Source organism: Bombus impatiens, unplaced genomic scaffold, assembly GCF_000188095.3.
Source record: "Bombus impatiens unplaced genomic scaffold, BIMP_2.2 scf_0637, whole genome shotgun sequence".
NCBI classification, from domain to species: Eukaryota; Metazoa; Arthropoda; class Insecta; order Hymenoptera; family Apidae; genus Bombus; species Bombus impatiens.
Window position 1 is genome coordinate 2,268,824 of NT_177056.1, and position 12,350 is coordinate 2,281,173.

The 12,350-nt window shown below is 35.9% G+C and overlaps 2 protein-coding genes across 3 annotated transcripts in view; one reads left to right on the top strand and one right to left on the bottom strand.

Annotated features, from left to right (window-relative positions):
• The window catches only part of LOC100744027 (probable G-protein coupled receptor 158), a 165,651-nt gene that overhangs the window by 97,335 nt on the left and 55,966 nt on the right, over positions 1-12,350 (bottom strand). The window lies entirely within an intron of this gene.
• On the top strand, positions 10,421-12,291 carry LOC112213353 (101 kDa malaria antigen-like). Its single transcript, XM_033322385.1, has 2 exons — positions 10,421-10,733; positions 11,731-12,291. Exon 2 carries the CDS (start codon positions 11,736-11,738, stop codon positions 12,042-12,044), a length of 309 nt encoding a protein of 102 aa, XP_033178276.1. The 5' UTR covers positions 10,421-10,733; positions 11,731-11,735; the 3' UTR covers positions 12,045-12,291.

Genomic DNA, 12,350 nt, shown 5'->3' on the forward strand with positions numbered 1-12,350 from the left:
GTGGAGGTCACCGGTGACCGGCACTAAACTAGGCCGTGGCATCGTGGGGGTCACCGGTAACCGGCAGTCAATTTGGCCGCGGGGGTCACCGGTGACCGGCACTAAACTAGGTCGTGGCGTCGTGGGGAGATAATTTCATTAACGATGATTCTACATACACAGTAAGATTGGAGGTAATATTTCAACATTATATGCACCGCATAATGAAAAATTCACCGTGGCGCCGTGGCCAAATCTTGTAAACTGGCGTGGCATTCGACGTGTTAACTCGGAAGAATCCGAGCCCAAACGTTGCGCCCGAATTGTCAGGAAAGGTACCAAAGCGACGAAGACAAAGTGTCGGAACTTGTCGGAATATTCAAGTTAGACGTGAGATTAGACCGCGTCTCTGACTCGTGATATTCAGGTTTGGCTGAAATTCTCATCACGACTGAAACTCGTAAAAGTACGGCAACGGGTTAACAAGAAAGCGATAATCATAGTATAAAAATGCCATCGCCTGTGAACACGGCTTCTTCGCTGACTAATACAATGACACGCGTCAGGGACGCGCGAGCAAAGTTAGAACGCAGACTGATACGATATTCCGAGCCAAACTTCTGCCTTGCTCGAGTTTGCCGCGAACTATTGCTTGAACTCGATGTCGATCACTGTTGATATCGGTTAATACCATCGTATTATATACGTCGATCAAGTCCAGTATCGATGAAGCCGGGTCTCGGCCAAGTCTGGTGTTGGTCACATCAGATGTCGGTGAACCGATATCGATGAAAACTGTGTCGGTAATTTCAATGGCACCCGGTGGAGCATTAGGATCATAGAAGCAACGAGTCTGCCAAATTCCTTGGAAAAATGTCAAGTGGCCAACAGCTGCCTTCCGCAGCTGCGACCCAAATGACTAAAAAGTTGCAGGAAATATTTTTTAGAAATTGGCATGTTTCCGAGACCTGCGTGCTTTATGACTTTATCACTTGCGAACGTCGTGCACGCCAACTTAGGCCAATCGCAACCTGAGAATCGGTTGAGAAAATCGGTTGACGAAAGAGACCGGTAGACAGGAGGATAAGCTTCCATTTCCATTAATTTTCCGATACTGAATTATCGTCATTTGCCACCATCTATGTGCTTATAAACTATCTATGTGCTAAATAAACCTTTTGACGAACTTTTTTAGTTCATCGAGAAGAAAAATATATAATAATTTAATCCTTTTTCGGTCTTCTGTTTCGGTCAAGAATTACGAGGTGGATCTTTCCCGCCGATTGAAAACTTAGGCTTAGAAATCTGCTATAATTTTCTTTTTACTTCAAAAAAAATTTTTTTGTATTCGTTAAATCTATATAAAACCATAGCTCAAAATTCAATAACTTCGTTTCTTTCTTTCCCTTCTAAAAAAAATCACAAAAAGACGCTGTTTTAGACTGCATTCTAACTCAGGACATCCCCTTAAAAGACAATTTGGATATTTCAAAGAATGTAAAAAGAGCGTGGGCTACGTTTATAAATATCTCAGTATCTATCACTCGGACGTAGGAATTCTATGAAATTTGAAAAAATCGAATTTCCATATATCGTTCAATTATAAATTATCTTGCTTCGATGTTTCAATCGTATCGCTTTTACACGCAATTTTTACGAATTACTTCACGTTCCTGATCCTAAGTAGGTTAACGGTAACAAAGGCTATATGGTGCATCGTGGAAATGGTATGGCGGATGTAGAGGATTTATTGTCGCGTCGTTTCGACGTGCACATTCGCTTTGATTCCGCCAGCCGGAAGAAACGGTAGCTTGGAAGTGATGAAAATTTGATACCGATGTAAATTTCACATTAGAAGTCGTATTATACCGCTACTAAAATGGAGGAACATGACCGAAACGGAATTTTAAATCAGCTGCCATTTCCAGAGTGTTACGTGCATCGATAATAATACGATGTTGCATTATTTCATATTTTACCTAAATTTGAATCAGAACGTTAAACATCTTTTGCCTAAATAATCATCAATTGACATTTAGTTCGATTTATCTGAAACCGTTGCTCAGACTGAACTTTCAAAAGTGTAGCAAATTTTCAATTCGGCTCATTTAGTATCTTAGCCAAATCTTGTTTACAGTTTCTAAAAATTAATTATATTCCTGCAACAAATTTTTCCACTGTGTCAAATTTTAGCTTAGGCTGATTATTTTGTAACCTGGTCAAATCTGGCTTACTTGACTGAAAAATTTCTTACTGCATTACGTGGGTTATTTATTTGTTAAATTTCGATCAGAGTGGTTTCAAATTTTTATGGAAACACAGCCAGTGTACGTGTAATAATTGCCATCGAAAAACAAAATTCGATAACATAAATTGGCTCAAGGATAAAATCGAGAAGATGAATTATTGTATTAACGAAACATTAGCCCTTAATGGTAGTTTTCATGGAAATAATCTGAAACCTGGAGGATCTTGGTAATCGAATTATCTCGCGTGTCTGTCGAAACTTTGGGTAAATCCTATCTCAAGTCGACGTAAATTAACGTCATTGTCCAAAGAATCGCCAAAAGTAAAATCTTCGTGGGAGATTTGAATTACCAAAAAAAAAAAAAAAACGCGAGTAAAAGTTAAAGTTAAAAGTCTAGTCTCGTTGGATAATTTGGAAAAAATCCTCTCGCGAGACTACGAAGAAAACTTCCTACGCGTAATTAGTGCCTGTACTTTCGTTTTCTGGTTTCTAAGTAAACGCTCTGGTTGCTTAATTAACAAGTTTAAGTCGGTTGGTTAAGAGGCAACCTGATTCCTGAGATTACCATCGAACGAGCAACAACGGATCAGTCTGTTAAAAAAAGTAGCTCGAGCAAAGCGAAATTTTCCGCCTCTTTGTGAAAACAACTTCTTATCGACGATTTCCTCCGTTTACGCAGCTAATGGTAAACGTTAGTTGAGAAAAATTCTTAATTCGAAGAATCGACGTGCTGAGACAGACTTTCAACGTGCACTTTGTCCGACTAAAATGATACAATCCACTTGATATTGGGTTGGACCCATTATATAGTTCAGGCATTATAAAAAAATAAATGCGTATATGCTAATTAAAAATAAGCAAAATTTCAGAAGTTAACACACTAAAAGTTATGTAGGATGATTACAAATTTGTTTAAATTAAATTAGGTAGAATCTACCTAATAGGAGATAAAGTAGTATAGAAATAGATACATATATGCTGATGAAGAATAATTGTTAATTTAAGAGACTGCTACAGTAAATATTTTGCATTATAAAACAATTAGAAGATAGTTGTAGATAATTAGAAAATTGATCAATGTAGTATAATCTGGCTGATAGGAAATAACGAATTTAAAACTGTAACATGACAGCTGTGTATTCTAATGATTTACATTCAACTTTAACTTAATGAAAATGAAACGTGGTTTCTTTTGTTATAAATATTAGTGCATTATTAATTATCTCATTGAACTATTAACCGAGTCGGAGAACCCTGATCCACTTGCCTGAGCGGAAGATGTATGTTGTAGGATTTGGTTGAGCAAAGCCTAGAATGCTTCACTTGTTTCATTCTAATTGATCTATTCTACTTACGCAAACTGAACATCTTATACTACTTGATTCAGCACAGACAATACTGTTTCATTTGTCTAACTAAATATGTCTCTTATTCCACTTGCCTAAACACATGCTATCCATATTCCACTTGCCTGACCATGTTTGCTCCCTAATCTACTTTCCTGATACAGCGCTTGCCTGTTCCACTCGCCTGACGAGGCACAATCTTGTTTCACTTGTCCAATCTGAATTTCTACCCTTCAAATTTGATAAGAAATTATTCGTCCGGATTTTGCCCAATTGGGAACGTCCTTGCACATATTATTTGTCCAATTAGGGATTGTTCTGTTCCACTTTCCTAGCTAGACACGAACCTACATTCAGCTCATCCTGGCTAATAATCTTACAGCGAGAAACTAGTTGGGAATTGTACGATTTCTGTTTACTGAACCAAATATGTTCTCCTCGGTCGTATGTTTGGTCAGAGATTCCATTTAACTTGCGATATTGACAATTACTTCGTCTCAATGCCCCTTTCTGACTTATCTTGTCACAAAAAGTCCCACTCGATTTGACTCAATTGTGAGCATCTTTTTCAGTTGTCTAACTAGCGACAACCTTCTTCTACTTATCTGGCTGCAGGCAACTTCCTGTCTGGCCAGTCTTCTTCTATAGGTCCGACTACTAAAACTTTTGTTCCGATTTGGTCAATAACAAAATCGACTTCACTTGCCGGTGCATTAAAGGACTCCTTCCACTTGTCTAACTAGCGACGATCCTTTTCTACGTGTCTGGCCAATATTACTTTAGCCGGCCAATACCAATACTACTTTGGCAAGCGTTGTTTTGCTTACGTTGCCTCCGCGTGACTTCTATACTATCATGGCTGACTAGAATTAGTATATTCCACTAATTTGGTCCACGAAAACCCTTATTCTGCGTCACTTTCCTACAGCGTGCAACTGAATACGATCCATTTGATTAACCTACATGCAAGGTATCGCATTAAATCGAGCAGCAAGAAAAGTCACATGACCAAAGCTTTAAAAGTTTTCTCTGGAGCACAAGCAAGTACTCCATTTAAATGGTCACTCGAGCTCGCTATCTTTTTATATGTGAAATTACTGTGTTATGTCATTCTGTGAACCTCTGGTCGTTGTGTTTACTCATTCGAATTCCTTCGCTTCTTAGTAGATCTGATCCAATAAATAATTTTCTACGTATAACCATATGACTTCTCAAATTCTGACACTAAATCCAGAAACGGACAAAATAAGATTTTGATTGTGGATCCACAGATTGTGGACCTCATAAAGCCACAGTGTAAATAAATATGGAGAAGCGGATTCGACGCGAATAATTCTCCTCGGGGAAAGCTGCGAAGCTAATCGCGTGGATTTATTAGTGTTGCAGCTTCGTAAACATGGGAATAACGTGTTTGAGATATCGCCCTATATTATGCGCATAATCAGCGGAGGGAAAGCATGAACCAGAGGAAGGAATCCAGACTCTCAAGTCATCATGCGGAAACGCTGAAATTACCGGATGGCTCGACGCTTTTATCGCGTCCTGCATAAAATTAGGGGTGAAAATTAAACGAAAAACCTTGAATTCTAACCAGAAGAAACACACAAACACGTTTCAATTTGGCGAGCAACGTACCACACGAGCTACACTTGCCAAAAATTTTCCGTGCCAAATATTTATGTGTTCGATTTACACGTAGAATTATTTTCTGTTGCAAACGCCTTATTCCGTGTTTGCTTGGTATTCAAATTTGTTCCCAAACACCAGCTAACGTCGAGTTCATATCTCGTCGAAAATGCCGTCTTTGCAAGAGCTAATTATCGTAATATGGAGTTATAATTAATTGTTAAAATTGTTTCGTATATCGTGTTACGGTTGTTAATTGTTAAATGCGGATTAACGTTGAAACAATGTTGCGTGTTCTGTAGGCTGCTTACACGAGCAGGTCAGTAATTGCTATGGGAAAATACATTGAAAATACAGAATGAAATTTATTCCTACAACGATTTGTCTCTGGTAAGATTGACGCAAATCTTCACAACGTCGCTTGAGCGCAAACGAAAATAAGGAAGCGCAGATACATTGGGTTGGCAACTAACTGATTGCGGATTTTGTCATTTGGTGGTAATGACAAAATTCGCAATCACTTAGTTGCCAAGTGTACCTATCTCACAAAAACGTCAACTCAATTTTCTTGAAAGCAAAACTCCGTACAGACAAACTGTATTTCTATTCAGATGTATAATTTTGTGTGCTAGACTAGATTGGCTAGACTAGATATGTGAATGTTAGTGGAAGTATCTGTTGAGAATTGTGGATCTTAATAGCCGAAATAATGGTATAGGAACACTAAATTTACACTTGGGATTAATATTAGAATAATTATATATTTATTCGATGAGCGATTTCTAAGATATTCATGGATACACATTTGCACGCGTCTCACCACTTTCTTCCATTGCGACTGTCAACCGACTGAACAGTTTACGTTTATCTGTTCCACGCACTGATACTCACATACAAGTATTTCTACTACACATCCAACCCAGTCTAGCGCATAAAATTATACATATCTCAATAGTATGTGTGTGCGCGGCGTCTTGAAAAACAGATGAATGTAACCATTCCGTTGGGAATGTGGTATGGAAGATGGAGAGACAAAGAAAGTACAAATGTAATCGACGAAGATCCTGGACATCCTTTATTAAATAAATCTAAAACTATTTTAATATGAATTCTAAGCGTAACCTTGGTGTTTCTTTACGTTTATTTCGGCGATTAAGATCCACAATTCTCAACAGTTTCAACTCGTCTCTTCTTATGGAATCGCTGTCTCTCCCATTACGTTCCACTTTACGCAACGCGCGTATCGTAGAGATTTAAAGTAAATTTCTGATTCTCTCAAGAACAAAGCTTCGTGTAAAAATCTGTAATGTACGTTTTCAACTGGTTTCTTTCTCCAATGTTATCTCCATTTCTATTGCACCATCGTTCACAGAACACCCGACCTTTCTCCACCAAATATAGTTCACGGAACCTACGCAACTGGCTCTTAATCAACCAAGTTTGTTCTGCAATTGAAAGTTGCTTTCAATTTCTACTCGCCAAACGTAATTCGAGCGAAGATGTGAAATTCGAACCGTAACGCGAAGCTAACAACGACGGAAACACGAAATCGAGGAGAAAAATAACAGATAAACGCACGTAGGTACATGATCCCTCATAGGATGATAGGCGTATCAGGCATCGCTGGAAAATCTAATTACGATACAAACACGATTTTTCTTTCCTGTTTTCAGAGTAAGAAAGAAGAGAGACAGACGCGTTCAAACTCGTTAAACGGGTTATCGTCCGGATGGAAATGACTCGATACGATCTGTAATCTGGCAAAAGGTCTTCGAAGCTGAGTTAAATGCACCCATTGCGTTATTCTGAGATATTCCAAGGAATAAAATTTTAATTCTGTGAATTCCAATCGACGATCGGATTGGCTGATAGAAATATTTATATTTAAATTATTTCAATTACTATTTATGAATTAACCATTTTTCGTCCTTTCTCTAAATTGTATGGCCATTTAGTTGAGTTTAAGTTACGATTGTAGATAAAAAATAGAAGATTGTCGGATAGTAGATGAAAATATTTATTTGTGCCACGTGATTCTGTAATTTTGAGATATTTGAAAGTTTGTGATTTTTGCCATTCGAGGTTTGGTAATTTGAACATGAAAAAGTTATTTGTTACGAAGGTAAATACGATATGATAAATATTATCGAAAACGGAGACTTTTTCCCCATCAACTAAAAAAGACGTCCCTCGCATAATATTTGCTCTTTCGAAATAAACAATTCTCCCCTGCGATATTTCTTCTCGTCTTGCGCGATTTTTCCTAATATTCAACTTCTATCGTTTATCACGTCGTTTAGTTATCAAAAACAATTGTTTCCTCGGACATTCCATTACGAAAAATATGTCCAATCTTTTTTGCCGATTAAATTATAACGTTCGTTCGTATTTTATTTCCAAAGCACAAATTTAATCGCAATGATTCGTAAATTTAATTAAAAAGTAACGCTCCACGTTCGTTATACTCCGTTGCATACATCATATTCATTGGCTCTTGCAAAATAATACACAGTGCATGTTACAGATTTTTAACAATAATAGATGAAAAAAGTTGGAAGACTATCGAAACATTGATTTTTCCATTCTCATACGCTGTATATTTTATTACATTTTATTTCACGGATCTGTACGTATTCCTTTTCTTTTCGTCTTTCTTTCATCAATGATTCCGGTGTAATCAATGGAAACGATCGCATGAATACGAACTCACCGGAAGCTTTGTCGTTTCAATTAACAGGTTAATCCGAAACCGATATCGGCCGTGGGAAACGAAATATTTTAGACTCATAGCGTATAAATTGTTTAATACCGGTTGCTACTTCACATTTATACACGCGGAATTTATTTATATTCGTCGAACGAGAGACCAATGTGTATGAATAATATCAGCAATCGAAATATCTTCAGCCGTAACATTTCCTACAAGTAATTGTTATTAAAATGAGAACGTAAATGTATTTATGGATAATTCAGAAGTGACAAGATTTATCGAAAAATATTGAAATATCTCTCGTTGCATAATCAAATTTTGATTTAGCTTTTATTCGTTTGGTTGCGTTTACAGAAATATAAAATTGCAGAAATATTCTACCTGATATACGAATAACACGTAATATACGTAGATGTAAATTAATTTTGTCGGAAGTACCTGTATCGGTGAGCGAAAAGTTCAGAAAATTTGATATACGTCATTTCGATAAGGAAACGAGGTTGGAAATTAGGACGATCAGTGAATGGGATCAGACGTAAAAACGGCATATTTAAAATCCGATTTTCAGCATCATTAAGGTCAACGCGTGTCGAAAGACATGTCGTGATGTCATAGGAATTCGACGTACTCGTTGGCTCGCTGATAAACCGGACCCGTCCCATAACGATCGATCAGTCTGTGGCAGAAATCAGTTGATATCTGTGCTGTCGAAAAAAAGATACGCTTACAATATGATGGACGATATTCTTAGAAGCTTCCAAAAAAGCTTGTGACGATGTAAGTATTGTCGGAAAATTGATAAAATTTCGATAGAATAGATCGATCATTGATTGGAGGAGGGAATTTTTTACAGATTTACAGCATTAAAATAATATAATGATTTGTATATTTTATTGTATAAAATATACTGTTTATAAAACAATATATAATGCAAAATACTAGCGAGAAAATAATAATAATAATAATAATAATGAATCTGTACAAATATTCTCGTTCCGGATCCTCCAAAGATGACCATTATTTCCCCTTCCAATCCACTTTAGTCGCTGGCCAAAACCATAGCAAAGCAAAAATTATGATTAGAAATGATATTCTTCTCTCGTTCTCAAATTTCATCTCGTCGATCACATTAAAACATGAAATTTCGAAACTGTGAGGTGTGTTAATTTTCTGACATTTTTACGAGTTTTGTCCTTTCCGTTTTCACGAACACGGTCATCCCATAATCGATAACCTAACGATTCTGCCATGTTTTACCGCGTAGGAACTAATGTACGTGTAAAGATAAAGAAAAATTGTGTTATCAAAACGCGATAAGAAGAAGCTATGACGGAGATGCTCGAAATAAACCGTACCTGTCGACACGATGAAACGGGTAAACCTGAATCTTTCGACGAGCAAAAAAGATTTGAGAATCACTTTATTTCCAGCGATCCTGGTTCGTGTCGAATTACTTTGCAATTCAATACCAGGAAACGACTTTCGAGAAACCTAATTCACGCGGAACAACAGTCTGATCGAGCAAGTGGCTCGCCTTTCCCAGAAAGAAAACTGGATTCAGAGTTTAAAGTTTAAACACGAAGAACGAGAAGTGGATTTCAAGAAAAGAACCGGTGAATCCCATGGAAAAGATTAAATCGTCGATTACATTCACAAACAAAAATATTTGTATTTAAATTAATTCAGAGAATACCACGGAATACTCGTTTTTATATTGGATCATGAGTTAAGTAAGTAAGTAAGTAAGTAAGTAAGTAAGTAAGTAAGTAAGTAAGTAAGTAAGTAGAATTTTAATATCGTGGATCGCAGATAATGATATTCGGTTGTAACGAGCTTCTTCCTACTTTGAGCAAAAAATAATTCCAAAATAACTCTCACGATAATTTCATCAGACACTGTGTGTTTTTTAAATTTCTACTCGCGTGGCGATTTAATAAATTCACAATTTCATTCCCCTTCGGACTTCAGCTTACATTTTCATCGCTCGCGTTATATTTTGTAAATTCGTTCTTGCATTAACGATAATTTGACGAACTACGATTTATCAAATCTCAACTCAACTCAAACGCAACTTTCCATTTCCACCAAAATTTTCATTTTCGTTCTTTCTCAAATTTCAGACGAACGATCATTCGCACTGTACATTTCCTCGCCCATTATATATTTACTCATCCACTATATATTTTCCAAATCTACGATAGCAAACGGAAGACGTTTGAAGTTTAATGAAATGTTACTAATATTCCAGGAAATCCGTCGCAAACTTAAATTCTCAATTCCGATCAATTAGTCTGCAAACTTTAGACAAAAAATAATTTAATATTGTAACAAACGTAAATTAAACAATTTAATATTTTCCATCTAATAGTTTGACCGTCGAATGTATACCTTCGTGTATTTGTATTTGTGTTTTTGTATATTTCTATATATTTGTCCCTATCTTTTATTTTTATGTTTATGTTTATTTTTATATTCATATCTTGCCCATATCTTTTATATCTTTCATATCAACATTCCAGAAAGTACATATGTTACGATTTATATCTGAATGTATCTAAATGTATGTATTACAGTGTTTGGATGTACCTAATATTGGTTGTTAGTACAATGTTTACATGGGAAAAATGTTTGGACCACGTCAGTCCGATTAAGAGCGTGAGGAAAAGGAGACGAGAGAGATAAAGATAGATGAAAAGATACATACGGCGAAAAACGCGCGTTCTTCGGCTAGTACTAAAGAAGACGTTGCGAACGGAAGAGCGTCACAAAGTAGGAATCTTGTGAAAGCGAACCGCAAAGAGTGGTAGAAAAGTTACGAGTTTCGGTGAGTTTAATTAAACTATTAAAAGCCAACGTTTTGCAAATACTTCATATTTCATTCGCGAATTCTCTTCATTTCCTTTCTTTCTCTCCCTTTTTCTTTTATTTTCTTCTTTTCTTTTTCTAACCAGTTTACACGATTGAATTCTGCCGCTTAACATTTTAAGAAACTTTTTCTTCCATACAATTAAAATTGTACAAAATTGTGAAACAATTTTATCATCATTCCTAAACCATTGTATTATTATAAAATCGAAAACTTTTTTTTTTTTTGAAAATTAATGTAATTCAATTCTACACTTTCGATGCAATAATTTCATATTAAAATTCCTCAATTTTTCACATACAATTTTCATTTATTTTATTGCCCGTTAATGAGGTTAGGAGAAGGAGTTGTAAAAGGAACAGCATTTACGAGATCAGGAAAAGTTCCAGGAGGTTAGAATTTCGCTATGGGTTTAATTAATTCCAGTCGTAGACTGGGAATATTTATTAAGTGGACAGTTCTGCGTGTATATTCGAACCTTTGAGCCTGTTATTTCTATGTACGGCTTGTTAACGTATAACCAAACTAACCTCAACCTAACCCAAACCTAACCTAAATACACGCATAATTTATTTAGTTCAACGATACTCTGATAAGTATTTGCTTAACGAGATACGAGTATAACTTCAATTTAACTGGGACTTTACTGAAACCAAACATAAAAAAGAAACTTCTGCTATTTTCTATGCTATTTTTAATCAATTTTCGATCGTGATACACTAATACTACCATTTTCCATAGAATTCGATGTATGCAAAGAGAAAGGGGGAAGAAAGGAATTTTTTATTAAGAAAATACACACGCATTTTTGCACTTGCAAACAAGAAAAATATAACTGTGAATATGTAATTCACTTTGAAACATTCAGCCTTTTCCTTTTTCTTTCATTTCTTTTTTTTCAAATTTATTATATCTGTACATGACAAAGAAATATTTACAATACAAATTATTACAGCTACGATGGGGGATAACAAGAACGAAGTGTTCGAAGAATGTGCTGACGATAAGAAATGTGATAACGACGAAGAGTATATTAACGACAAGGAATGTTCAGTTGACGAAGTGGATTCTAACGACGAAGTGGATTCTAACGATAAAGAATGTTCTGATGACGAATTTTCTAATGTCGAAGAAAACGAGAACGGAGAGCGGCGGGGGCACCGGAGCAAAAGGACCATAATCGACCCACCGCGAAGAACGCCGATGTACTATGATCATAAAGGAAAGCTTAGGAAGCCCTTCCGTATACCACAGAAAAATTTTAGATAAATTTCTTTATATCCACCGAATCGGTCAACCAAATAAATTACAATAAAATATATAACACATAGTTTCAATTTAAATATATTAACAAACTTTTTGAATTATTATTCATTTCAAGTCGTACAATCTTAAACATTCGCAAACCTAAAGTTTCGCAACTGTAGATCGTCGATGTTAAAACCTTGCGATTTAAAAAGACAAATTTGTACAATGCAGAAATAGATTGGAATAACACTAAATTAAAACAGTCAAATCCTATCGACTACTTTTCTAATTTAATCCACTCGAAATTCCATAAATTCGAAAATTTCT

Bases quoted from the DNA above. Each gene is read 5' to 3' on its own strand.
- LOC112213353 (XM_033322385.1), top strand. From the start codon at position 11,736: ATGGGGGATAACAAGAACGAAGTGTTCGAAGAATGTGCTGACGATAAG.